This window comes from Diabrotica undecimpunctata, chromosome 4 (assembly GCF_040954645.1).
Source record: "Diabrotica undecimpunctata isolate CICGRU chromosome 4, icDiaUnde3, whole genome shotgun sequence".
Classification (NCBI taxonomy): Eukaryota; Metazoa; Arthropoda; class Insecta; order Coleoptera; family Chrysomelidae; genus Diabrotica; species Diabrotica undecimpunctata.
The window spans coordinates 15841384-15868542 of record NC_092806.1 but is presented as its reverse complement, the minus strand read 5'-3'; the positions used below and the strand labels follow the sequence as shown (position 1 = coordinate 15868542).

The following is a 27159-nucleotide window of genomic DNA, read 5'->3' as shown; positions in this document are numbered from 1 at the left end:
ACAGATATGGTGATTTCCATCTTTGCAAATCTCGAAAAACAGTTAAGCTAAATGTGTCAAACTTTAAAAAATATCAATGCCAATATCAAGGCAAGTCCTTTTATAAAAGTCAAATAGTTTATTTTGACTTGCAAGGAAAACAGAATTAAGATTTCCAATCTTTCCATTTCCATCTTTCCAATCTCAAAAAACAGTTAAGCTACACGTGTTAAAAAAAATAAATGCTAATTACAAATAAACAGACACCAGGACTATAACAGTTAAAAATATTTGTTTCTATGTACACTACTACACTAACAGAAATGTCCTTTAGAACAAATCTAAAATATTAGCTTCAATTGACTCTTTGCAGCTGTCAGTTTTGAAGTTGTATTAGGCGACTTCGCTGAACTCACCGGTGACTTTGCTATTCTGGTTGGCGTCTTAAAAAGACTTTTTGTTGCAGTTTTTTTCGGAGTGTTGATGTTAGATGGACCGTCGGCGACGGTCAAACCGTTGTTGGCGTTCTCAGCGACATTCAATGTGCTGCGCAACTCTTCTCTGCTGTTAACGTTATTCTAAAAAAATATTTTTGATTAATACTAAAAAATTGGAATTTTGTACTTATACAGTGTGTCCGTAAAGTATGGAACAAATCCTTTTTTAGGTAAACAGAGCATTTTAAGAAATAATCCTGAAACACGTCGATTTTTGATTTTAATTTACCGTATTTTAAAATAATATTCTAATATACAGGGTGAATTACTTTCGAGTAATGACGTCACCGTCATTTTTTTAATGGAACACCCCCATTTTGTCTCAATTTTCGGATTACTCTAGCTGTAATACAGGTACAGGGTGGACAAAAATACAATAGTTTTGTGTGTGCTCATAAAGTAACGCGTTAGTTAAATTAATAATATCAAAAATACTTATTGTCTAGCGGACAGAATATGAAAGAAATTATTTCTTATCAATTTAAAAGAAACATAGTAGGCTATGTTTTTGTTAAATGTCATTATTTGTTTAGTAATTTATTGATGTTCAGTGACAGTTTAGTACTACAATATTTTTGGTAGTTATGAATGTTTTAATTATTGTTTAGATTTAATTTGAAGTAGAAATGGAGTTAAGTGTAAAGCAAAGAATTGAAATCCTTATGATGGTTGGGTATGGAGACAAATCGTGAACTCAGATGGAAGTGTGCAATTTGTTTAATGATAAATATCCAGAAAGACCTATAACGCGTTCAACAGTCAGTAAGATTGAAAAGAAATTTCGAGAAACTGGTACGGTTGAAAATGCACGGAAATCAGGTCATCCCTCTGCAAATGCTGATACAGCATTAGATGTTTTACTTAGTTTTGAAGAAGACGCACACACTTCTGTGCGTAAAGTTAGTCGCGATATCGGTGTTAGCAAAACAACGGTACACAAACTATTAAAGCTTGAAAAATGATCCCGATAGAAGAATGCAATTTTGCGAAGCAATGATGGATAACTGCCACCGAGACCCTCTCTTGGTACAAAACATTATTTTTTCTGATGAGGCCACTTTCACGTTAAATGGCGAGGTTAACCGTCAGAATTGTAGATACTGGGCAAAAGAAAACCCCCACTGGATGCGTGAGCACCATACACAATACTCGCAAAAGGTAAATATATGGGCTGCAATTGTAAGAAATCGAATTATCGGACCCTACTTTTTCGAAGGTAATTTAAACTGGGCAATGTACCTTGAGTTTTTAAAGGGGTATCTCGTACCTACTTTACGTAATTTGTTTCCCAGCAGACGTAATCCTGGAGGTATTGATGAAAGTTTATGGTTTCAACAGGATGGTTAACCTCCACATTATGCTGTAGATGTTAGAAGGTACCTAGATGAAATTTTTACGAACAGGTGGATTGGTAGAGGTGAACCTATTGAATGGGCAGCGAGGTCACCAGATTTCAAACCTTTGGATTACTTTATGTGGGGCTATCTGAAGAATGTTGTGTATCAAACGAAACCAGCAAATATTCAAGAATTACAAAAGAGAATTCGGACATTAATAAACAATATTTCTGAAGACACAATAAACAAGGTTCAACAAGAATTTGTTGAACCGCCAGAACGCCAGAACTCGTGGCTGAAAGACCTGAGGAGATGGTTCGACCGCTCATCCGCAGAGATCTTTCGCGCAGCAGTTTCCAAAACTACAATTGCCATTTGGATCGCCAACCTTCGAAAGGAGACGGCGCAATGAGAAGAAGAACAAGAATTTGTACAACGTTTGGGTTACTGTTAAATACATCAAGGGCTACAGTTCGAACATTTATAAAGTCATTTATTTCATCGTATTCTGTCCGCTAGACAATAAGTATTTTTGATAATATTGTTAATTTAACTAACGCGTCACATTATGAACCCACACAAAACTATTGTATTTTTGTCCACCTTGTACCAATTTGAATCAACATGTGATACATTTTTGGAATCAGCTCAGCTAGAGTAATCCGAAAATTGAGACAAAATGGGGGTGTTCCATTAAAAAAAAATTACGGTGACGTCATTACTCGAAAGTAATTCACCCTGTATATTAGAATATTATTTTAAAATACGGTAAATTAAAATCAAAAATCGACGTGTTTCAGGATTATTTCTTAAAATGCTCTATTTAGCTAAAAAAGAATTTGTTCCATACTTTACGGACACAGTGTATAATAACTATAATATAGTATATTTACAATGAAGCAATATATAAATTTGAAACCTACGTAAAGTTGAAAAAGTGCTCTATGTACTAGGAATATTTTCCACAGTCTCTTAAAAAATTTAATTTTCAATGAATCATGAGGAAAGAAAATAACTGAATTAAAAATTACATAGCACAAAGACCTTTACTCTGGTTTTGGTTATCGTAAATCAAAACTCATTAAGATGATAACAAGACTTAATAAAGGAGCATAAAACCTCGAAGAAGAAAGAGATTAGGTAAGCGGAGGATTAGAAAGGGGGAAAAAAGAACTACTAATGATTCTCGAAGTTAATGAAGCAGTAGAAGCAATAGATAATCTCCCAGCGGAACAGTATAAAGAAGATTACCGACGATACCATAATGGCACTACAGCAGCTCATAAAAGAAATATGGATACCAAAATCCCTCCCCAGTGATTGAAATATTTAAATACTTTGCACAATATACAAAAAAGGAGATATCTTTGAATGTTCTAGACACAGAGGAATTAGAGGAAAAACACTCCTTGACAGAAATACTGGTCAGAGAAGAAGAGGAAGACCCAGAATAAGATTCCTTAATAACATCGATAAAAATATGATAAATATGGGAATACATACTTGTCAGAGGAAGGCGATGGATAGAAACGACTGGAGAGAAATTCTCGAGGAGGAGAATACTAAGGTAAAATCCTTGTTATTCGTCTGATATATTAAGTATTTTTGTAAGTTTACTCCTCTATTCTTCTTTATATATGTTCTTCTTTCTTAAATAGTGGGAGTATAATTTTGGTTCTCCATTCCTTAGGCATTCCTCCTAATCTTATAACTTTATTAAACATGATTTTTTTCTGCTAACGCATTAGCTGTGGTCTTCCATATTTTAAGACGGCGTTAACACCATATTTTTCGTATTCATTCTATAGCATTGTCAATATACTGTAATAAATCTTTACCGTTTGGTTCTCCATGGTGTTAGATATTACGGGTGACTGCTTTTACAAGCATAAATGGCATTTGATGTCTATTGTGAGCATAAACATTTTGTACCAATACTCTTTCTGGATATTTTAATTCTCCTAATAACTCCTAAATATTCAAGTTCACATATTCTGGTAGTACGATTCGTGAATCTTCTATAAGTCCTCTCTTTTGGTTATGTGGTTATACAAGTGTTTTTTGGTACTCAAGGACCGTTATTTGAACAACTGGATTATGCCACCAGAATTCATCGCACAAACGTACAAGAACGGCGTTATATTTATTTAAAAACCCTTTATAAAAGGTATGTAATTTAAAATACCCTTTCGGGCTACATCGCAGAACGTTTTCGGACTAAAAAGTCCATCATCAGTGTAATATTACCAGGTATTTATGAGTTAAGCCACTAAATATCTGGGTAAAAACTCTTAAAATGTTACAAAATTTGTTTTGTGTTACATTATTGCTAAAAATATGTTGTGATGTAAAGTATTTAAGAGATATCCTGTTGTTGTTGTTGATGACCCTCAGACCTTGTCTGAATGGGTTCTAGATGGCAGCTAGAATTTCATTTTCCTTGTGGATTATAATATTTGGTCCTAATTACGTTGCTGAGAGAATTTGACCCTTTGCGGACAGAGCTAATTGCAATATAAACGTAAACCAGCTTAACGTAAGATGGTTTATCAAAGATCTACCACTATCCAGCTATCGTGATCTATGAATAAATGTCTTGTTTCTAGTTTTCTCAGAATCAATAGAAACATCCGGTAACGGAGAAACACTTTCTCCGATATAACCTTTAATGCTGAATTCGAATCTGGCATTGTGTGACTAACGTTAGATGCAGTTTTAATGCAGTGATCATACAAAATGATGGATCGAATTTTTTGAATTATATTCGATCCAATAATAAATGAGCGCTTGACTATCATATGATATCTAAATAAAATAAATAACCAAATTGTTAGATGCAGATGTAACCAAAGCAAATGAATCCATATGAACTGACAAAAAAATTAACTCATCGTCATCGTCAGTATGGATCAAACTTCTTGTAAATACAAACCTCAAATTCTATGTATGTGGCATTAAATTGGTGGTTCTCCTTTTGTCTGCTTAGTCGCCTTATTTTTTCTATTCTTTTTCTTCTTTCTGTAGATAGCCTCTTAGATCTGCTCAGAGTCCCAGCAGCAATACTTGGTGTATTTAATGCTGCAAAGTATACAAAAGAAATAAAACCCTACATAACTAAGACTGGAATACAAAATAAAATCACTACTAGATTTTTAAATTTTAAGCTGTTTAAAGTAACAACATAAATAAAAAAACTAAGAATATACTCAACAACACACAATCTATAGAGCCATAAATCTACCTAGTTGCATTAAAATATAGAAGAGATTAACTTTTACACAATACCCGAAGGGATACTAAACAAAAACCCCTTTAGACTTATACAAAAATATGAAATTATAACACTAGCAGAAGAAAAACAAAGTTTTAGGCCGGGAAGATCATGCACCAACGCTATATTTATAATGAGGCAAGTGCAAGATTATCATTAGAATAAAGCAAATCGGCATATTCATGTTTCGTGGATCTTAAGAAAGCATTTGACAGGGTCAAATTACAGGACGTTATCCAATTATTGTACACAAGAGAGATACCTCTAGGAACAATCAAAACGATTGAAAATATCTACCAGAACAATGCAATAAATGTAAAAGTACTAAAAAAGGTAGGGCGAAGACGTGTTGAAGATGTCGTGGGTGACTTTGGTTTGGGAGATCGAAACAAGAGAGGTGATATGCTAATCCACTTCTGTCAAGAAGAAAAATTAGTCATTGCGAATACCTGGTACAAACTGCCACCTCGGAGACTCTACACCTGGCAGTCTCCACACATACGCATGACAACATCGTAAGAAATCAAATTGATTTTTTATTGATTAATCAGAGATACAGAAATGGATGGCATGAAACGTACCCTGCAACAGATATCGGATCTGATCACAATCCCGTAGTAGGAAAATTGAAAATTAAGCTTAAGAAAATTAAAAGAAAATCCATAAAGAAAATTGATATAAACAGCTTTAAACAACCTACCGTTAAACTAAGTCACAGAAAATTAAATGAGGCAATACCGGATATCACGGCAAGATCTAACCAACCGGCCAGTATAGAAGACAAATGGAATTGTATTAAAAAAACTATCGTAACCACCACCAAGTCTCTGATCGCTTCCCAAAAGTACAAAAAGAAGAATTGGAAGAAAAACGTGACCACTTTAACATACATAAACGCGTTAAAGAAGTAACAGGTCATATAAAACCTTGCAGTTTTAACAGTATTGTGAAGGACAATAAATTAATTACTGATCCCAAGGATCTACTTCAACGTTGGAGAAACTACACACAGCAACTATACTCAGACAACACTATAAGAAACTCTGAAAGTGAATATAAAAGTGAACCCTCCCCCAAAATATTGCAGTCAGAAGTTTTAAGTGCAATCAAACAAACCAAATGGGGAAAAGCACCAGGCCCAGACGACATATACATAGAGGTTCTAACAATGTCGAGTGAAGTCTTGGTAGATCTTCTTAATGACATTTATGGGTCCGGTCAAATACCACAGGATTGGCTTCAATCAACCTTTATACCAATCCCAAAAAAGCCAAACGCTAATAGTTGCGACCAATTCCGAATGATCAGCTTATTGAGCCAGGTCCTAAAACTCAAAAGATAATTCATACAAGAATATACAACCGATGTGAAAGAGACATTAGCTCCACACAGTTAGGTTTCAGACAAGGATTTGGCACAAGAGAAGCACTTAGCTCACCTAATTGAAATCTGATAATGAAGCAAAAATATGTGTATAATCGTGACCCAGTTTGTTAGAATAGATCGAACATTTTGCATTTAAGTGAATCACTGCTATATTTATACTGTATTAGTGTCAGGTCCAAGCATCTACCTCAATATTTTGTAACGAGTAATGTAATTGTATTACCAATAACCGTATTCTTTCAATAATGTGTTAAATCTATCTCCGAAAGTTAAAAAGTTTTAAACACACACTTGCCTCAGATGTCCCCATAACAATATGTAGTATCAACATCACAATATCGAAGTATGTTGAAAATCTTCTGGAAGACAAAATAACTAACCAAATAGTACTGAACAGTTTGTACATACAACAAAAAGAGGTCGTGTTGACTATTAAAATGAGAAAATTACGTTACCTTGGACATGTTACACGAGGAGGTAAATAATATAAACAGTTACAAGTAATTATGAAGGGAAGTAGAGAAGTAGATAGACGCAGCATAAGAAGGAGAAAATGATCTTGGTTGAGAAACCTCAGTATATTGTTCGCTTAGCGAACCTTCAAAGCGGAGATGGCACATGAAGAAATAAAAATTAAATAAATTTAGTTAAAAAACTTGTCTTTTTATTTTATGACAAAATTATTATATGGTTAAACAATAACTAAATAGGGATCCAAAATCGACAAGTTAATTGAAGAAACGCGTCCGGTTGTGTAACTCAGAAGATGAAACTAGCCTGAAGATTAATAAATTTTACAGCTGAAGTCGTTATTCCTCCATAAAAAAATTATCATAGGATAGTTAAGCATTATTTACTTACTGCGTGGTTTTCTTTTTGGTTCCGTGCAAACTTTTCGAGGGGTTTCTTTAAACTTTTTTGCATCAGTACATGACGCTCCCATCAAAACTCTTTTGGAACTCGTGGCGTTAGTATTGAGTACCGGAGTGTACACAGTCGTTTCTTTTTGTTGTTTTCTTGCACTTAATTTTAGCTTTTTTGCCTGAAATAATCAAATACTTTATATTACACGAATATTAGTGTACATTTTTTTCCCATCTAGCCCCTTGCACGTCATCAATAAGATGTCGATAATGTTGCCTTCGAATTTCCTTAACTATGCCACAAAACAATATATATATGTATATATATATATATATATATATATATATATATATATATAATGTTCCGAAAGAATAAAAGAGATAACGGCATACGGTTATCTTTGACTTGAAGATCTCTCATAAAAATACCGTCCCAGATCTTAATCTTAAGACAATTCATGCTATTATTACAACTCGAGTCCTTTTGCAAAACGACCTTTCTATGCAAAATTGAAAACTCGTCATTTGATGCCTCCTCCTAAACATTCTATGGAAAAAAACAAAAAAACTGCATTATTCTGGTTATTTGTGAGCCTAGATGAACTCTCTTACGCCTTTGAAAGTTTAGATCTTCGAGATCAAACACATCTTAATCTTAAGACAATTCATGCTATTATTACTAGTGTTACCCAAATGCAAGAACAAGACGAGACTTAGACAGTCTTGGTCTTGATCTTGCGCCAATACACCTGGTCTTGGTCTTGGTATTGCACTCCCGGTCTAGGTCGTGCAGCAAGAGTCTTGCAAGTCTTGCAGTTACCCATTAGCCTATTGCTATTTATGAAACGTTACTAGGGGAGTTTGAAGCCACGATCTAAGCGATCCGTGCCTATGCTCTAACTAACCCAGCTATCTACCATGCCCCACGAAAGTCAATCAAACATGGTTAAAACACAAAAAACCAAATTAATGACATAAACTTGACTGTATTTTAAAGAACATTTTCATTGATGGACCTCCACCATATATGAAATGGGAATCTTAAAAAAGATTGGTACGTGGCAAAAATCCACATACAGGTATCAAGGGCACATATTCTTTAGGTGATAAGATAACAAACTATAATCCACTTATTAAAGCAACATAAATGTTATTAACAATCTTAGCTCTACTTTTATATAAAAAACTAACTTGAAAAAATAAAGAATAGGTAAGAAAGCAAAATTGAAAATGGAAAATTGGAAAATGCAAGCGAGGGACAGAATAGAATGGCGTAGAAAGCTTGAGAAGGTCGAGGCCCTCTAAGGGCTGTAGCACCAAGATGATGAAGAAAGCAATGATAATCAAAAGAAGTTATTTTAAATTAAGGAGATATCTACTTAATAAATACATTAATTTACCAAAATAAAGTAGTAGGAACATTTTTTTGTTCCACTGTTGAACCAGAATTTTGGTTTTTCAGGAATAAATATTTGTTCTATTCTAAAATTCTTTTTTGTGAAAAGATATTAGATGCTTCCTTAAACCTGAAGTGTTTCTGTTTTTCATTTTCATTTTAATCTTTATATGTAGGCACAATTTAAACAAAGCAATTTGGTATGCATGAATTGTCAAATGAAGTTTAGTGATGTCGAAAAAGTAACTATTTTACTACTATAAATGTCCGTTACTATTCAATACCCTATCTAATAACAAACCGAGAATTATATATCGTTACTTCGTTATTCTAAATATTTCGGTATTTTGTTTACACGGTAAGCGACATTACTTATCTGTTAATTAATAAACTTTTAGTCGCGCTCTTTCAGCAAATTTAACTTTCAAGTTTAACTGAATGATCTCATCGCACACACATTGCGAAAACGCAAGAACAAGACCAAGACTGCAAGACCAAGACCGATTTTGGAACTTGAGTCCTTTTGCAAAACGATCTTTCTATGCAAAATTGTAACTGTAAAGATGATATAAGAAGATGGTGCCGGAAATGTGAACTGTGTACAATCCGTAATGGTCCAGTTGGTAAAAAGAGGGCACCCATGAAACAGTACAATGTTGGTAGTACTATGGAAAGAGTAACAATCGACATTGCAGGTCCACTTCCAGAGACGAATGATGGAAATAAATATATCCTAGTAGCCATGGATTATTTTACGAAATGTACTGAGGCCTATGCGATACCAAATCAAGAAGCTGCTACCGTTGCAGAGGTACTTGTTAAAGAATTCTTTAGCCGATTTGGTGTTCCCTTGGAGATCCACTCCGACCAAGGGCGAAACTTCGAGTCAACCTTTTCCAAAACGTTTGTAAATTAATTGGTGTCAATAAGATCAGAACGACACCCCTGCATTCTCAATCAGATGGAATGGTCGAGAAGATGAACCGAACGAAGGGTAAACACCTGTCCAAAGTTGTATCAGAACATCAAAGAGATTGGGACCAGCACATTCATTTATTCCTAATTGCTACCGCTCGGTTGTGAATGAAACTACAGGCCAGACTCCACCCTGCCTGATGTTAGGTCGTGAAGTTAGTTTACCTTGCGACCTAGAGTTTTCCTGCAGACCTTCCGAAGAACATGTTGCAAGCGAAGATTATGTCAACCGCCTGAAGTTAAGAATGAACAACATTCATGAACTTGCCCGACAACACATCCAGTGACATAATAAAGGATCAACATGATTCTCGATGCAAGAATGAAAACTATGAAGTAGGTGATCTTGTTTGGCTTTATAATCCACAACGTCGTCGAGGCTTGTCCCCTAAACTGCAAAGGCAATGGGAGGGTCCGTATGAAATTAAAAAGAGAACAAATGACGTAATATGCCGAATTAAAAAGTTGCCGAAAGGTAAACCAAAAGTAGTTCACATAAATCGTCTTGCACTTATGCTGGTTCAAATGAAAAAAGAAGATGCACTAACCCTTCAACATGAGATCAAAGATGACCGGCGACCAAGCTTTAATGAATTTATGTCAAATTACGCAGAGAGAAAGAGTGCTAGATTCGGCGTGGCCACAGATCAGCAAGTTCTTTTTAGTGTTCCGCATAACGTCTCTCTAGTCCACTGTGTTGCCCAAGATCTTGAGATGACTAAAGGAATCTCATCCGTATTTAAACGAGTTAAAAAATCAGCAGCCTAAAGTTGGAAGAGTACTGAGTTTAGAAGATGGTCCTCGATCTTTGCTGTATATGGTGACGAGGAAGTCGTATACAGACAGGGCAAGCTACGAGGATATATGGCGTGCTCTAACTAATTTGAAGAAAATCGTGTGCAATTATGACATCAAGAATTTGGCTTCACCCAAGATAGACCATGCGCTAGAAAATCTAGATTGAAAGATTGTCAGAAGCATGCTTGAAGTGATCTTCCGAGAAACCGGCGTACGAATTACTGTGTGCTGCATTCATACGAAGAGATCCTGTCCTTAAAAGACAGTAGACTGTTATTTCTTTCTGAGGGGTTCATGCAGAGCTGGAGAGTCCTGTAGATTCCGCCATACTGGGACTAGATAAAGGTGAACTACTCCAGAATATTCTAGTACATAATAACTTGTATATGTATAAGTAACGAGGTTATTAAGTTTTTAGTTGATAAGATATTTTCATGCTGTAAACTTATAAATAAATATATTTATATAAATTAGAACTGCTCGTTTTATTTAAAACGGTATCTACAATATTAAGAATAACAAAAAAAAGTAAAAATAAATAAAAATATTTAAACAAGTACTGAATAATTTTCCAAAAATATGTTATGACTTATTGTCAATTACCAATTTGCGTTATATTTAAATTTACTTCATTACTTTTGTCATTGGAAATTCACTATATACCTCTGATCTGAATACATGCATTATGAAAACTAACCGTTAATTTTTCATAATAAAATTTCACAACTCACTAAATCATATACCATCCCGACGACAATACTGTAACACTATGAGAAAATGCCTTCAAACTGATGACGTGCAAGAATTTAATAAGAAATTACCAATAATTGCAAATTACTCAAATACACTACACTTACACTTTCTCTGGTAGAATGTAAATTATTTATGTATTCCTCAATAGTTTCCCCAAACGTCAGGAATGGTACCCCGTGTCTAGCTTCATACCGATATCCTGATTCCATTAGGTTCGTTTCCAGTATGGGAATTTTCTTTGCCAGGAGGTTCCTTTCCTTCTCTTCCAGCAATAGCTTTCCACCTCGGTTATTGAAACGACCTGGCCCAGCTGCACTTTGCTCCAGGTCTATTAGCTTTTCCCAAAGAGTTCGATGTTTGTTTAGGGCAGCAATTATTTCTCTTAAAAAGTTATTATAATTAATTTTATAAAAAAATCTATACAAAGGGAATAACATTTAATTATACAAAAAAAAACACTAAACACTAAACAAATGGAATAACTATTAAATTTTGAAAATGTAAAAAAAAAACAAGAAGAAAATTAAAGAATGGCACCGCTCTTGGAGAGTTAATCTGTGGGTTATTATTTAGTTATACCTAATTCACACATGTCCTGTATATTGGACGTTGGGGATAAGAACTTCTCCACCCAGTCCATGCAATACACACTGGAAAATACTGGAGACCTCGTACTCAGCTCATAACTCCCCCCTGTCTCAGAAAGGTAGGAATTAGATATCCTTAGAACATTAGAAACTTTTAAGACCAACAAAATTGATGGTAGAAAAAACAGGAGTATTTTCAAATATAGTACTTTTTAACTGTAGATACCTTTGTATCTGCACTCGCTCTTTGAAAACTCAATGTATTTGCTTCCAAATTGGGAGTCGTGGAATTCATTTATTTTTTGAATCTCGTGGAATTCAATATTTTTATTTGTTTTCTGCTCATAATGACAGCTTCTTCTTATAAGCGCAAGGCAATAGGCATTGCGGCCTTAATTTAACTATGTTCCATGAGAAAATGTTAATACAGTGGTATCTCGACATACGAGTGTAATTCGTTCCGTAATCTTGCTTGTATGTCAAAGCAATTTTCCCCATTGAAATTAACTGAAATGTCATTAATCCGTTCCAGTCCCCAAAAAAAAACACGTTCGTTGTTTTTGTTAAGCGTTTTTAAATAAGAAAAATGTAATATACAGTGTGGCGCACCGAAAACGAAACAGAGGCATTTACTGGCAGATGATTCCTTTTTTGAAAAAACGCTCGGACCCGTCGATTTTGTTTTCGAGGGGGACACAAAATTGGCATAAAATCACTTTAACATTTGCAGTCCCTTAAGCGGGGGTGGCATCATCCCTAAAATCTTAAATGAAAAGGGGGGTCGAATGATCCATTATTTGAAAGGTCTTTCAACTCCCTTTATAATGATGTAAAATTCATGTATTCAATTCAGTAGTTTTGGAGATTTATTGATTTAAAGTTTAAAGTAGACTTTAATAGGTACATCAAATTAGTTTGTACTTCTTTCAGAAGAAATTTGAGTAAAAGCATTTTCTTGATAAGTAAATGCTTTTATTTACTACGCAAATGGTTTATTAATAATAAAAATAGCAATTGAAGTGTCCTTTGTGACAAAAAAGTTGTTTCTTGAAGAAAGATAAGTAGAGAATGCCACGTACTTATTTTAAATAGGAAATAGTACATTAGTTTGCGATTGATTTGACCAATCTTTGTTGTTAAAATATCATTTATTGCTTTATACATAAATTAACCATGGTATATTCCACGGCAGAAAGGGTTGAAATTATTGAAATATTTTTCGGAAATAATCAGTGCGCTAATATAACAGCACAAATTTTTAATGAGCGACATGAGAACAATAATGTGCACCGAAAATATGTTCTAGAACTTGTAGCTAAATTTCGGGAAACTGGATCAGTCGCCAATAAAAAACGTAATATTGAAAATCCTATAAGGAACGAAGCAACAGAAGTGGGGGTTTTAAAGCAAGTTATTGTAGATCCTACATTAAGTACCCGCAAATTGCAAACTTCGTGTGGTGTTAGTCGACGTACTATCCAACGGATTCTAAATTCCCATAATTTTCATCCGTATAAAATTCACCTTGTACAAGAACTTAATGAAGACAATTTTGATAAGCGATTAGAATTTTGTGAAGTTATGAGTGAACGAATTACAAACGATGAACAATTTTTATTTAACATTTGCTTTTCCGACGAATGTTCCTTTTTTTTAAATGGCGAAGTAAATCGTCATAATTGTCGATATTGGTCGGACTCTAATCCCAGAACTTACCATGAGGTACACACACAGCAGCCACAAAAATTAAATGTTTGGGCTGGCATTTTTGACGATCATTTGGTTGGTCCTTTTTTCTTACCTGGAAATTTGACTGGTGAAATATATTGGAATTACTGCAAAATGCCATAGATCCTGCGCTAACAGATATAATTGAAAATCAGAATGATGGTCGATACGTTGAGAATATGTTGATGTTCCAACAGGATGGTGCCCCACCACATTACGCATTAAGAGTTCGGCATTATTTAGATCAGACCTTTCCAGGTCAATGGATTGGTAGAAGAGGTGCCGTTGAATGGCCCCCAAGATCGCCAGATTTATCACCTTTGGATTTCTTTTTGTGGGGTTACTTAAAAAGCAAAATCTATGCTACTCAGTCAACATCCTTAGAAGATTTACGACAAAGAAGTGTGAATGAGTGCCATCAAATTACTCCTCAAATATTGCAAAATGTCCGGCAACGTTTTCAGCAAAATCTTTATTATTGCATGGAAAGTAATGGTGGTCATTTTCAACATTTACTCGGCTGACAGGTCAGTTCATTCTTTATTTTTTAACAACTTTGCTGCTATGTATTGATCTCCTCTTACGATGATGTATTTAAACTTTAAATCAATAAATCTCCAAAACTACTGAATTGAAGTACATGAATTTTACATCATTGTAAAGGAAGTTGAAAGACCTTTTAAATGATGGATCATTCGACCCCCTTTCCATTTAAGATTTTAGGGATGGTGCCACCCCCGCTTAGGGGGCTGCAAATGTTAATGTGATTTTATGCCAATTTTGTTTCCCCCTCGATAACAAAATCGACGGGTCCAAGCGTTTTTTTTAAAAAGGAATCATCTGCCAGTAAATGCATCTGTTTCGTTTTCGGTGCGCCACCCTATATAAAGACGGTACTACATTTTTGTTTCAATACAGAGCGGCGGCAAGCCGCTTATACGTATTTCGACCTGTTTAGATCTCTTCAGAGCGGTATAGCCACTTCTCCGGATCGAAACAAAATCTATTCCCGTTTAAGAAAAATGTATTTAGAAGAAGAAACATTTATTTATAAGTAACAAAAAATACATACATATTCTGTAAAAATATAAGAAAAAGTGAAGTGCTTACGGAAGCGCTTAATTTTCGTGAGTCTTCGCTTTTTTCGTTACACTTTGATCATTTTCATCTGCAGATCGTTTAAAAAAAAACTGTCCAAGGGGGTTTGTTTCTTCCTCCCTTTCAGAATATTTCGGAAATGTGTTAGGCAAGTTTCGTTAAACAACACCGATGCACGACCAGTTGTAACTTTTTGGGCGTGATTTTATCTCTTGTAGAGACAACGTGTAAAAGAAGGAAAGCGTCATATCTGGGCCATGTGTTCCGTAATGATAAGTACAGTCTGCTACAGCTTATCGTGGAAGGCAAGATTGAAGGTAGAAGAGGTTTGGGCAGAAAGAAGAAATCCTGGCTGAGAAACTTGACAGAATGGTTTCAAATACCAGAAGCTGCGAACATAATACATGCGGCACAAAACAGAGAAACCTATCGTTTGATGGTCGCCAACCTTCGGTAGAAGACGGCACATAAAGAAGAAGAGACAACGTCTTCCAATTCTGGCTCCTCTTCAAAACTAATTTTTCGTTGAACCACCGTATGCTACTGCGACTGTAGTTCGTCTAACTGCTCGGTTGTCAGTTCCTGAGACTATTCCTCGACAAATTTGTTCACATCTCTTTCATCCACCTCCAGACCCATGGATTTTCCAAGAGAAACAATCTTATCTACCACTGACACTTCGGGTTCCAGTCCTTCGCAGGCCCTTTCATCTACAGCCTCAGGCCACAGCTTCTTCCATGCAGAGGTTAAGGTCCTTGTTGTAATACCCAGCCAGGCCTGCTCAATAATTCTTTATTTCTTTATAATATAGAATCTTTATAAACTTGAACTCTTGAGTAAATCATCTTCGAGATTTGGTGGGTGAGAAGGGGCATTATTGAGGACAAGAAGGATTTGCATGGGTAGGTTGTTTTGCTGTAGATATTTTTTAACAGAAGGGGCAAACACCAGGTTTATCCACTCCACAAAGAATTTCCTGGTGACCCACGCCTTTAGATTTGCCCTCCACATAACTGGCAGTTTTTCTTTTAAAACTTTATGTGACTTAAACGCTCTGGGATTTTCTGAATGGTACACTAGAAGAGGTTTGATTTTACAGTGCCACTCGTATTGGGGCTAACTAGTAGAGTTAATCTATCTTTCATAGGTTTGTGACCTGGCATCGTCTTCTCCTCTGCCGTTATGTAAGTCCTATTTGGCATATTTTTACAGAAAAGCCCTATCTCATCACAGTTGAAGACTTACTGGGGATGCATCCTTTGGTTTCTATCAGTTCGGAAAACGTTTTGATGTAAACCTCAGCTGCTTTCACATTCGAACTTTCTGCCTCACTAAAGTTGTCAAACCAGCCCCGACTGGCACGAGCCTTCCGATTCATCATTTGTGGAAGTGTGTGGGATCTGCTTCAGCAAATCTTCGTAAATCGCTCGTACCTTCTCACATATGCTTTGTGTTAAGGTTCCTCCTTGAAGCTGCTTCTCTGTCACCCCACCATTAGTAGTTTCTCCATCTTTTCATGGGGAGAAGTCCGGAGCTTAGAAATTAGTGTAACGCCCTAAGCTGGCATTATACCATTTATCACATCCTTCCGATTAAGTACAGTACATATTGATGTGGTACACCCGTACATCCTCGCCAAGTCAGTTACTTGTACACTTTGCTCATGTTTTTCAATGATTTCACGTTTTAGTTCAATAGACATCATACTCTTCATCGAACCCATGGTTGTAAAAATAAATGTAATATTGTAATGTACTAGAGGTTTATTGTATTCCACTGCTTTCTCTATTAGGGTTTTTATACTTTGTAGATGTAACTTTTTCGGAATCCTGCCTGTTCCCTTGGTTGATAAGTCTCTAATTTTCTTTCCATTCTCTTAACTAGTATTCGCGTAAACAACTTATATATATGGCTGAGGAGGCTAATCGGTCTGTAATTCTCTAAATTTGCTTTGTCTTCTGCTTTGTGTAATAGAATCATAGTAGCGTTGTTCCAGTCTGTTGGAATATTGGCGCTGTGAAGGCAGATATTGAAAAGTTGTTTAATTTTTTCAAGTAATACATCCCCTCCAATTTTTAGTGCTTCTGATACTATTCCATCTTCACCCGGGGTTCGATTATTTTTCATTTTCTTCAGGGCTTCTTTGATTTGTGATTTTGTTATATCGGGCATTTATCGATTTTCACAAAGCCTTTGACACAGTTGAGGTAAGCAAAACATTACAGGCGCTTAAAGAATGCAGGCTGGATTATAGATATACTAAATTATTATACAAAATATACCTGCAGGCAACAACCACTGTCAGATTACATACTAACAGTAATCGCATAAAAATAGAACGGGGGGTTAGACAAGGAGACCCAATGTCACCTAAACTTTTTAATACGGTGCTAGAACATGATTTTAAGAATTTAGATTGGATGACAAAGGGAATAAAAATGGATGGAGAATATCTAAACAACTTACGTTTCGCCGATGATATACTTGTAATAGCTGAAGATCTAGGTATGGCAAGAGAGATGGTACAGGAACTCGTTGTGGCTACAGAAAGTGTAGGTTTAAATATAAATATCTCGAAAACAAAAATCATCACCAATTTGGTACCCAACCAGAACATCAGTATTGGTGGGAAAGAAATAGAACTCGTAGATAGATATAAATACCTGGGACATGAAATTATGATTGGCAGGGATAACCAGACTCATGAACTGAAGAGAAGAATCGGCCTTGGGTGGGCAGCATTTGGAAAACTGAGAGAAACTTTTAAAAGTGAGCTGCCCACATGCCTAAAGAGAAAGGTATTTGATCAGTGCGTCCTCCCAGTCTTGACGTACGGAGCAGAAACACTTACCTTAACAAAAGCAGCAGCTACCAAACTGAGAGTCACGCAGAGAAGAATGGAGCGGTCCATGTTAGGAATAACTCTGCGAGATAGAATAACCAACGAAGACATCAGGAGAAGAACCGGAGTGACTGACATCATCGAGAAGATAGCCAGACTAAAATGGAGATGGGCAGGACACATAGCCAGAATGACAGATGGGCGATGGATAAAGAGGTTATTGGAATGGAGGCCAAGGGAAGACAAGAGAAGCGTCGGTCGACCACCTACAAGATGGACTGACGATTTAAGAAGACTCAATAAAAACTGGATGACAGCGGCGCAAGATAGACGGGGTTGGAAACATGAGGAAGAGACCTATGTTCAGCAGTGGACTCTTGAGGCTGGATGATGATGATGATTGTAATGTACAAAAAGCACAAAAAGCGAACCCAACTTATCAACAATACTTCGAAAATGAGGGAAACAAGAAAAGCAAGATAGACTGAGGCCTATAGTAAAAATTTCTTCTTCTTCAAGTGCCATCTCCGCGGCGGAGGTCGGCAATCATCATAGCTATTCGTACTTTTGAGGCGACTGCTCTGAAAAGTTCATTTGATGTACATCCGTACCACTCTCTCAGGTTGCGCAGCGATGACATTCTATGCCTCCCTATGCTTCTCTTTCCTTGGATCTTTCCCTGCATAATCAGTTGGAGCAAGGTGTATTTCTCTCCACGTGTAATATGTCCGAGATATTCTAAATTTTCTTGTTTTTATTGTATTTAATAAATATTTTTTTATTGTAATTTACACTGTGTAAATTAAAAATTTACACAGTGTAAATTACACCGACATCGAGAGTGCAATATGGTTAGTATTATCCGAATTTTTGTCGGATTTAACTTCCAAGTAATAGTCACGTACAGACCCGTAAAATGATCTTTATGGCGAGGCCGTAAAGATCTGTTACCAGTAAAACTACCTTTTATTTACAAAGCAAATTAGAAGTAGTCAAATAAGAGGTATGAATTTGAATAAAAACCGATTCCTCTTATCTCAAATCTTGCTCTCATCTCAAAGCAAAATATCGTTCGCTCCGCGGCTCGTATTTCAAAACACTTGTATATTAGGGCGCTTGTATATCGAGGTACCACTGTATTGCTCATAAAATGTAAGATTTATGAGCAATTTAGTTCATACATAAAATAAAACCAGAAATTTATTGGCGTGGAAACTAGTTTGATAAGAAAAATAAAAAAAATAGTCTACTGACAGTGTACTATATTTTTTTAAATCGAATATAACTTTTTAAACAAACTTACTTGTTCTCCTCTGCATAAATCTGCCATTTTTTGAGTTGTACTTCATGTAGTTGCAGAAGATCTTCAGTATACGTATCAGAATTAAAGAACAAAAATTCATTCTTGACGGATTCGGAGCAGTGACAACGCTCCCACAGTGATTGAAGTTCTTGGCGCAATTTTTCAACAAAAACCTAAAAAAAATCATCACATATTTAAAAAATGTAATGATTTTTTTGTTCAAGTATAAAAACTCTTAGTGGTAACAGGAGTAGGCTGACAAGCGAAGTCAGAGTCATAGGACAGAAATAGAAGGAAATATCTAGAGGACGCCTTCCAACAATGGACAAATCAGGGCTGATTGATGATGATATTAAAACTCAAATCAGGTAAAGTATTTAGCCTCTTCCCTTTTAAACTGATTTATTTTCTTATCAGCAATGCCCTACTTATTAAAAGCCTACTTAACTTTGATAAAAGATAAAACAACAAAATTCTAGCTAATGAATAAAAGGGTATCAGATATCCAGGTAAAATAATATTATAGCAACTATTTTACCATTTGACCATTGTCAAATGGTAAATATACGTCAAATGATATGATATTCTTTGCAAATAAGAGAAAAAGTTTGCAATCCATCCGTTTTTCAAACCAATGTGAATTATTGTTATGAATTCTTTTTTAATTTTAGGGTGTTTTTATGACAGTTTCTACTAGAATTCTACCTTTAGCTACTATAATTCTACTTTGTACATATTGTACCATGCATTGTGCATACCAAACCATGCTTCATCTACATTGAATGATGCAACATTTTCTAATCAAAATTTTCCAATTTCCGGCAGATAGTAAGGGGAAGGGTGGGCACAGTGGCCACTGCGGGCATAGTGGTCACTGATTGTTACTGCACAGTACGGTGTTGATACACAGCGACGAGCCTGTCAACTCTTTCATTTGAACGTTATCTTAGATGTGTTAAAGGTGTTAGCTGTTCTGATCATTTGTTTAAAAGTTATTGAAAATTGTAGTGTATTTTGCGAAGCCATCCAAAGACGACCCAAAAAATCTAGATTTCATTGAAAGGACTAGAAAAAATCACACAACTGTAGTTAGCATCCCCCACCTCCTCACTGTAGTCATAAGCTACAGCCACTCGATGTTTCTTTCATAGGGCCCTTCAATACTCATTATGTCCAAGCGATCGAAAGATTCTTGCGTAATAATCCTGGTAGATTAGTCACACAGTATCAGGTATCTAAACTTCTTGGAGAGGCATTTACATCTGCAACTACTCCAACTATGGCGGTAAAGGGGTTTGGAAAATGTGGCATAGTTCCTATAAACAGAGAGAAGTTTACTGACGCGGATTTTGCAGTGCAGTGGCGTCATGACCACAGAAATTTCTGTGAAAGATTCTATCTCTCTTCAAGAAGCTGAAAATCAAGAACTTGGTGTTGAATACCAAGAGGAAACTTCTGCTGTGGTGCCAGGAAAAGATTTGGCAGATTCGCAACAAAATGTTCCTCGACGTCAAGAGACACCACTTGCAAGTAAAGAAAACCCGTCTTCTGGAGAGATAAATTTCCGACCAGCAACCTCTGCATCCAACGCTTCAGTTCCTATGTTTTTCAATGACCACAGACAAAATGTCACTGTAGGATCTGGAGATCCAAACTCTACATTCGTTCTAATCTCTAAAGACTCACCAAAGCCAACAACATTCCAGCCCAGTCCACTGCCTTATTTCAGTACTTCATGTGATTTAATCAGCAACTCCAAGGGCACTATACTTTTGCTGTAAGCCCACAGTATATTGTTCCAATCCCTAAAGCAAATATCAAACGAGAAAATAAGGAACAGCTGCAGTTTTGACCTCAAGCCTTTTGAAGAAGAAAACTACTAGCGGCAAAAGCAGAAAAAGAAGGAAAGGAAAGGCTTAGGCAAATAAAGCTGGAACTGAACAAAAGAAAGCAGAGTAACAAGAGGAATGAAGGAAGCAAAGAAAAATTTAAAGGAAAGCAGAAAACGAAATCAAAATCAGCGAAGCGCGCTTTATTTAATGACTCGAGTGAACAGTGACGTGAGTGATACTGATTGCCTTTTCTGTGGTGACTTATATTCCAAGTCAAGGGAAAATGAAGGATGGATAGTGTTCGGGTTGTTTACGATATGCACATGAAGCTTGTACTGGGTGTAAAGAAGAAGACAATGACTTTATTTGTGACGTTTGTAAATAAACTCAGTGTAAAACTTTCTTTTTCTACGATGGCAATAATGTTTTTATTTTGAGAATACACTTTCATTTAGTATACAAATTCAGTTTAAATTTTGTATTTGACATCGGCAAAGTGGCCACCTCATGGCCAGATTGCCCCATCCCGCAGGGCAACGTAACCATTTGGTAGAGTTAGGGTAAAAAATATGTATCTAAAAAATTTTCTGAGATAAAGTGAAAATTAAAATTGCCTTATGTAGCTAAGTATATAGGATATCGTATGTTAATATATAGCGTATTTCTTATTTATTTTCTTCAAGTTAAAAAAAAATTATTAGCATGGCCACTTTGCCCATCCTTCCCCTACAAGTGCGCCCTCTATGAGATTTCATTACTTTTTTTTGTGTTTATATTCCGATATATAAAACCCCTTCTATATATATATATGCATGGGGAGGTATACAATATGTACAGGGTGATCAAATTTTGTGACAAAGTCTGTTATTATAGGAGATACAAAAAAAGTAATTTACGTTAAGTTAGAAGGTAACTTGTATGCCTCACAATTTAAAATTAGTGACAAATATACAGTGCTTTTCATATCACATAAGATTTTTTTAATGAAACACCCAGTATTTTATTTTAAATTTAAAATTCGCTTCACTTCCTTGTTATAGCTAAGAAGCTAAGCTGTTACAGCCCCAAGCTAAGAATATTTTTTACACATCCCTGCTACTTTCATCATCTAAGATCTGTAACAAGAAGCCAATTATTTTCTGTGAGGGTAACATCCAAATTTAACCTATAAAAGCGATTACAATAAATTAATTCTTACCTTAATATTGGCCCGCTTTAACAATTCGTATTTCTGCAATTCCAACCTTAACGATTCCAGAGTTGTTAGAGAATACCCTGTGTATTTTTTACGAATTTCTTCCCTTTCCATAAAATCAACATCGAGCAGAGTCCACAAATCTTCAATTCTGTTTCTTAATTGTCCAATTTCTTCTTTTGTATCTTTTAAAGTTTTTGTCATGTTGTCATGAAACGTTTCAAGCTTTTCAATATTTTCCTCAGTTACCATAAAGTTCCGCTCAACTCCATTGATAACTTCATTTTCAAAATTTGTTGATGGTATATATTCCAGCTCTTTTACAATATCTAACAACTCTTCCTTTAGAGTTGTGTACTTTTCCAATCTGTCAAATTTTTCTTGTTCTAATTCTTCAACGTGCTTTTGAAACTCAAGGATTTCTTGTGTAGAGGGTAGATGATGATCATTTAGAAGGCGGGGTGCTTTTCCCAAAGCTTTGCTAAGTTCCAACTGTTTGTTTCTTAATTGATCTAAGGTAGATTGTCTTGCCTTAACCATCTGTTCCAATCTGAAATAAAGAAGTAAGAGTAAGTAGCTTGCATAACATAAATCTACTCGAAGTCAACAAGTGTTTTTTCAAGTACATAATGAAGCTATTATAGTTTATTTTATTTTAATTCCTCTATATTTTCTATCAAGCTTAATTTTCTATAAAAAATAAAAAAATATGTTGTGGGTTGAACATGTGGGAACAGGGTTCAATAGATGTAAGTGGACAAAATGTCAGCAATTTCTCGCAAAATGTAAACAATAAACAAAAATCATCAACTAAAGGTACAGGAAGCGAAGACGCTAAATTTGTAGCCGCGAATCCTAGCAAATTGTGGCTTTACATAGGAAAAGCTACAGAAACAGACACAAATGACATTATCAAGAGTTACATACACAGAAAATTGGCTAACCTCAAGGTTGAAGATGTGATGGTGGAGCAGCTAAAAACTGTGAGCAATACTCTTTTAAAATAGCCCTACCTATAGAATTTTATGATGAAATCAATACTAGTGATTTCTGGCCAAAAGGAATCATTTTAGATGTTTTAACTTCAAGAGAAGAGTTTTTAACTCAGGAGTTTCTTTCAGGAAAACTAAAAGATAGACGACAATCAAGCAAGAATAACTCAGAAATTTATGTTTATTATCAAAATGTGAGAGGTCTCGGCACCAAATTAAATGATTTTTCATCATCTGTTATTGCCAACGATTATGATGTGCTACTATTAACTGAGACCTCTCTGTATGACGGTATAGAAGATGGAGAATTGGGAATTCCAGAGTACAATATATACAGAGGGGATAGAAATGAAAATACCAGTACAGCTAAACATTTGGGTGGTGCTCTAATTGCTGTAAAAAAGGAATTTGTTTCTTCAGTAATCACTTCAAAATCAGCCAACATTGAAAGTGTTTATGTAAAATTGCAAACACCAAATCAAAAAATCCTTTTTGTCTGTGTATATATACCACCATCATCTCCATTAAGCGTTTATGAGTTCTTTATTATGGCAAATAAAGATATTATTCAAAATAATGACTTTTCAATGTCCTATATAGTGAGTGATTTTAATCTGCCAAACATAGTTTGGGAGAACGCTTTTTATTGTGTTTTAATTACTCTATAAATAATATATTTCTGGAACCAACAAACACTTTCAAAGATTTAGGTGTATTTTTTGATCCCACTTTATGTTTCAAAAATCACTATAATTTTATTTGTAATAAAGCTTTTAAATTACTTGGATTTTTGAAAAGAACTTTGTCAGAATTCAATAACCTAGATTGTTTTAAAAGTGTGTATTGTTCTATGGTTAGATCAGTTCTGGAATATTCCAGCACTATTTGGTCTCCTTTATATAAATGTCACATTGAAAGCATTGAAAAAGTTCAGAAAAAATTATATTTAAATTAGGGATTTCTTCAGAAGATATAGTGTATTGTGACATTTTAAAATTACTTAATATACCAACATTCGAAAATCGTCTTTTATTTATAGATTTGGTTTTTCTTTTCAAGATTGCAAATGGAATGATAGATTCGCCTCAAATTTTGCAGAGAATAGGTCTTAGGGTTCCTCAAAGGTGCACAAGATCTAAGGACGTTTTTCAATTAGAATTCCAACAAACAAACTATTGTCTAAATAGACCTATAAGACGAATGAGTCAATCTGGAAATGGCTTAGATGTAGACTTTTTTTCTAGCTCTCTGAATAGTTTTCGAAAAAAGCAGAAAAAATCTTTTTAAAATACAATGTAGGTTGTCACTGTAAACTGTCATTTAGGTATTTATTCTATTTATTTGTCTTGTCTAAAATAGTGATTTGCCAGTAAGGATTATAATGTTCTATATAGAAAAATATGATATGTATTACCAAAGAATATAGACGCTTATAGAAGAATTTTTCACTGTTATTTTTGAGCATAGCAAAAGATGTGACATAGATAAAGAAAAGTGGGACGAGTGGAACGCACGTGTTGCACGTGGTACCACTAAGGAGCGGTTTGCTTCTAAAATATGAAAGAGTGGGGCAATAAATGCAACTTTAGATATTTTTATATGTAGATGCCGCGTGGTCGTAGAATAGGATTAAATTTTTGCGTTTTATAAAATTGTTTAAAGAAAATAATATTATTTTAACTTTTAATAAATTAATCTTTTTAGAAAAATTATTATAATTCAAATTTTTAATTGAAATATGTACAAATCTTAAGTATAAATCAGTTTAAGACTATATTGTAATAATTTCACCAATATTCATTCATTGTGAAAATTATGTTTTAGATACTATTAGTTGTTATTTTAAAACAAGATTAAATAGTACCCATACAGCGTAAAAACTTTCACATATAGGTACTATTCATTAAAATGTACTGTTAAAGTTTATTTTGTTATTTCAAAAATAAATCAGGAATGCTTTTTGTTGTTATTGAAAAATTATGGATGAAATGGAAGTTTTGGCGAAATGGAAAATTTCATAATTTAGTAAAAAGTTTCATTGAATACTTTTTTTTAAATTGAAATTTTTTAAAATTGTTTCGTTAATTTCTGGGCAGAAAAACAGTATAATAAAAAGTTATGTGACGGTTTTTCGTTGTGTTGGAACAAACCAATTTTTAATTCAAAGTTATACAATTACAAAAATAAATACTTTGAATATTGTAAATATCATACATTTTTAAGTTTTAAAATTAAAAATTTAACAATTTAATATATTGAAAATAAAGATTTTATTGTGAAAAAACAAAAAAAAAGACAGTTTGCAAATCAATGGCATCGAAATTTGTTTAGGCGTAGATGCAAAGTTACCCGTTCGTACTCCTTTCCCACTTCCCCCTAACTACATATTTCATTATGAAATTTTCAAGATAGTTTTAAGCCGACGGCCACGGCACCACGCTGTGAGTTTATGCAGCCACCCTCTTAAACCGTAACCAAATCGCCCATTTGAACTGGTCTTCTATAAGCGTCTATCTTCTTTGGTATTACCTTTATAAATGGAAATAAACGGAAAAAATAAATTTTTTGAGTTAGGATAGTTCTGCATTCAGGTGATGATATATTTGTCCCAGAAATACAACAAGCATAAAAAAATTGTTAAATACTTGTCCAAGTCAGAGTCAAAGGATATACTATACCTTTAAGAATTTACTTATGTTAGTTTACTTAAAATTAATTTATTAATTTTACTATAGAATACTTACTCCATAATGTGCCTCTTTAATTTTAATTGTTCTTGATACAGACCCAACTTTTGTATTCCAATTACTGGCATTTCAATCTGAAGCATCTTACATAAAACTTGTATTTTATTCAAATACTTCTCGATGTTTTCAATGACTTGTTCATGTAGGTCGTTAATGTCTGTCACCATTTCATAACATCTGAAAAAAAGTGATTATTAATCAGGTCACAAATGTATATTTTGTATATTTATATATACATTTTATTTGTCCAGTAGCAATAAATGGTGCAGACCATATATAGCAAAGGCACAAAATGAATAAATTAATTATGTATATAAATTAGTGTACCTATCTTCAAAATGACGAATGTATGAATCTTTCCATACTGTAACATCTTCCTCGTTCTGGCTCATGGTAAGTACAACTTCCACCCAGTTCAAAAAAGATTTTTTCAACCCCATTTGCAGTGTACTCCACATATTTTGTGCCCAAGGGACATCTTTTATTCTAAAACATAATTTAAAATAGCACTTGTTATGCACCTGAATAACTAGAACTACTATGTTAATTACAAATTGTTTAACCCAATAATAATCTCACTATAATGAAGAAAAAAATGAAAATACTGTTTCATCTTCTAGCTGTCTGGGGACAATCGTTTTAAGTTGAAATTTGAAATATGTATTATGTGTGACTTTGTACTTATTACGAGAAAAAATATGTAACAATACGTTACGTCTGTAGAAGTATAAAAATGTCATGTACTCTTTACTCACATTTCCATTCTTCCTACCTAACTCCAGGTAGGAACAATAAATTAAAAAACTAGTAAAAACCAAATTACTTTTCTTTAGGCACAATTTAAAAAAAAACCATAATATAAGGTTGATAATATAAAAACGAAAGTTGAAGGTCGCTTCCGACTATCAGGTATAACTTTTTTATACTGCAATTTGGTTTTTACTGAACTAACTTTACTATTACTACTAAAAAACTTTTACTAATGAAGTAAAAACTTCTAGTGCAGACAGCCACCCTTCGGGAACTTTCCCACTTTAAGCCAAGTGCAATTAGGCGCGACAGAGACTAGAGATAAACCAATAAAAAGTTTAAATACTTACATTTCCATATCTAAATCCTTTAGTTTACATGACGAAGACGTACTGACATCCATTGTATTTAAAATAAAACCCAAAATAAATTATTTTCTTCAAAGGCAGTTTAAAACCAACAGTATATTAATATAAATATGTAGGTCTGTTATTCTAGGTATGTAGTTGTAAAATAACGATCATAGAAAATAACGACAATATTTAACGGTCACTTCTGACTTCTGACATTTTCAAATTCTCAAAAAAAAAACATTAACCTCACAGAACTAAAAATAATGACAGATCACAGTATGCGGTGACTCCATCTGGAGTGGAGTGGGCTTTAATAAATAAATATAAATAAACAAAATAAAATATAAAAACATTTTAAACTTGTAACGTTATAAACGTCACATCTCTATTAATTTATATTTAAATAATTATTTCATTTTAATTTGTTTATTAATTTATTAATATCTTTATCTTCAGTTTAATTTTTACTATTTTTTT

At 34.4% G+C, this 27159-nt stretch overlaps 1 protein-coding gene across 1 annotated transcript; it reads right to left on the bottom strand.

Moving 5' to 3' along the window:
• Positions 1–160: 160 nt before the first annotated feature.
• On the bottom strand, positions 161–26889 carry LOC140439226 (protein regulator of cytokinesis 1-like). The gene is made up of 9 exons (XM_072529014.1): positions 26680–26889; positions 25907–26065; positions 25577–25756; positions 21844–22390; positions 18814–18986; positions 11360–11636; positions 7332–7512; positions 4746–4891; positions 161–557 (listed from the first exon to the last, which is right to left on the bottom strand). The coding sequence occupies exons 1-9, from the start codon at positions 26730–26732 to the stop codon at positions 321–323; spliced, it is 1953 nt and encodes a 650-aa protein (XP_072385115.1). The 5' UTR covers positions 26733–26889; the 3' UTR covers positions 161–320.
• Between the last annotated feature and the right edge of the window lie 270 nt (positions 26890–27159).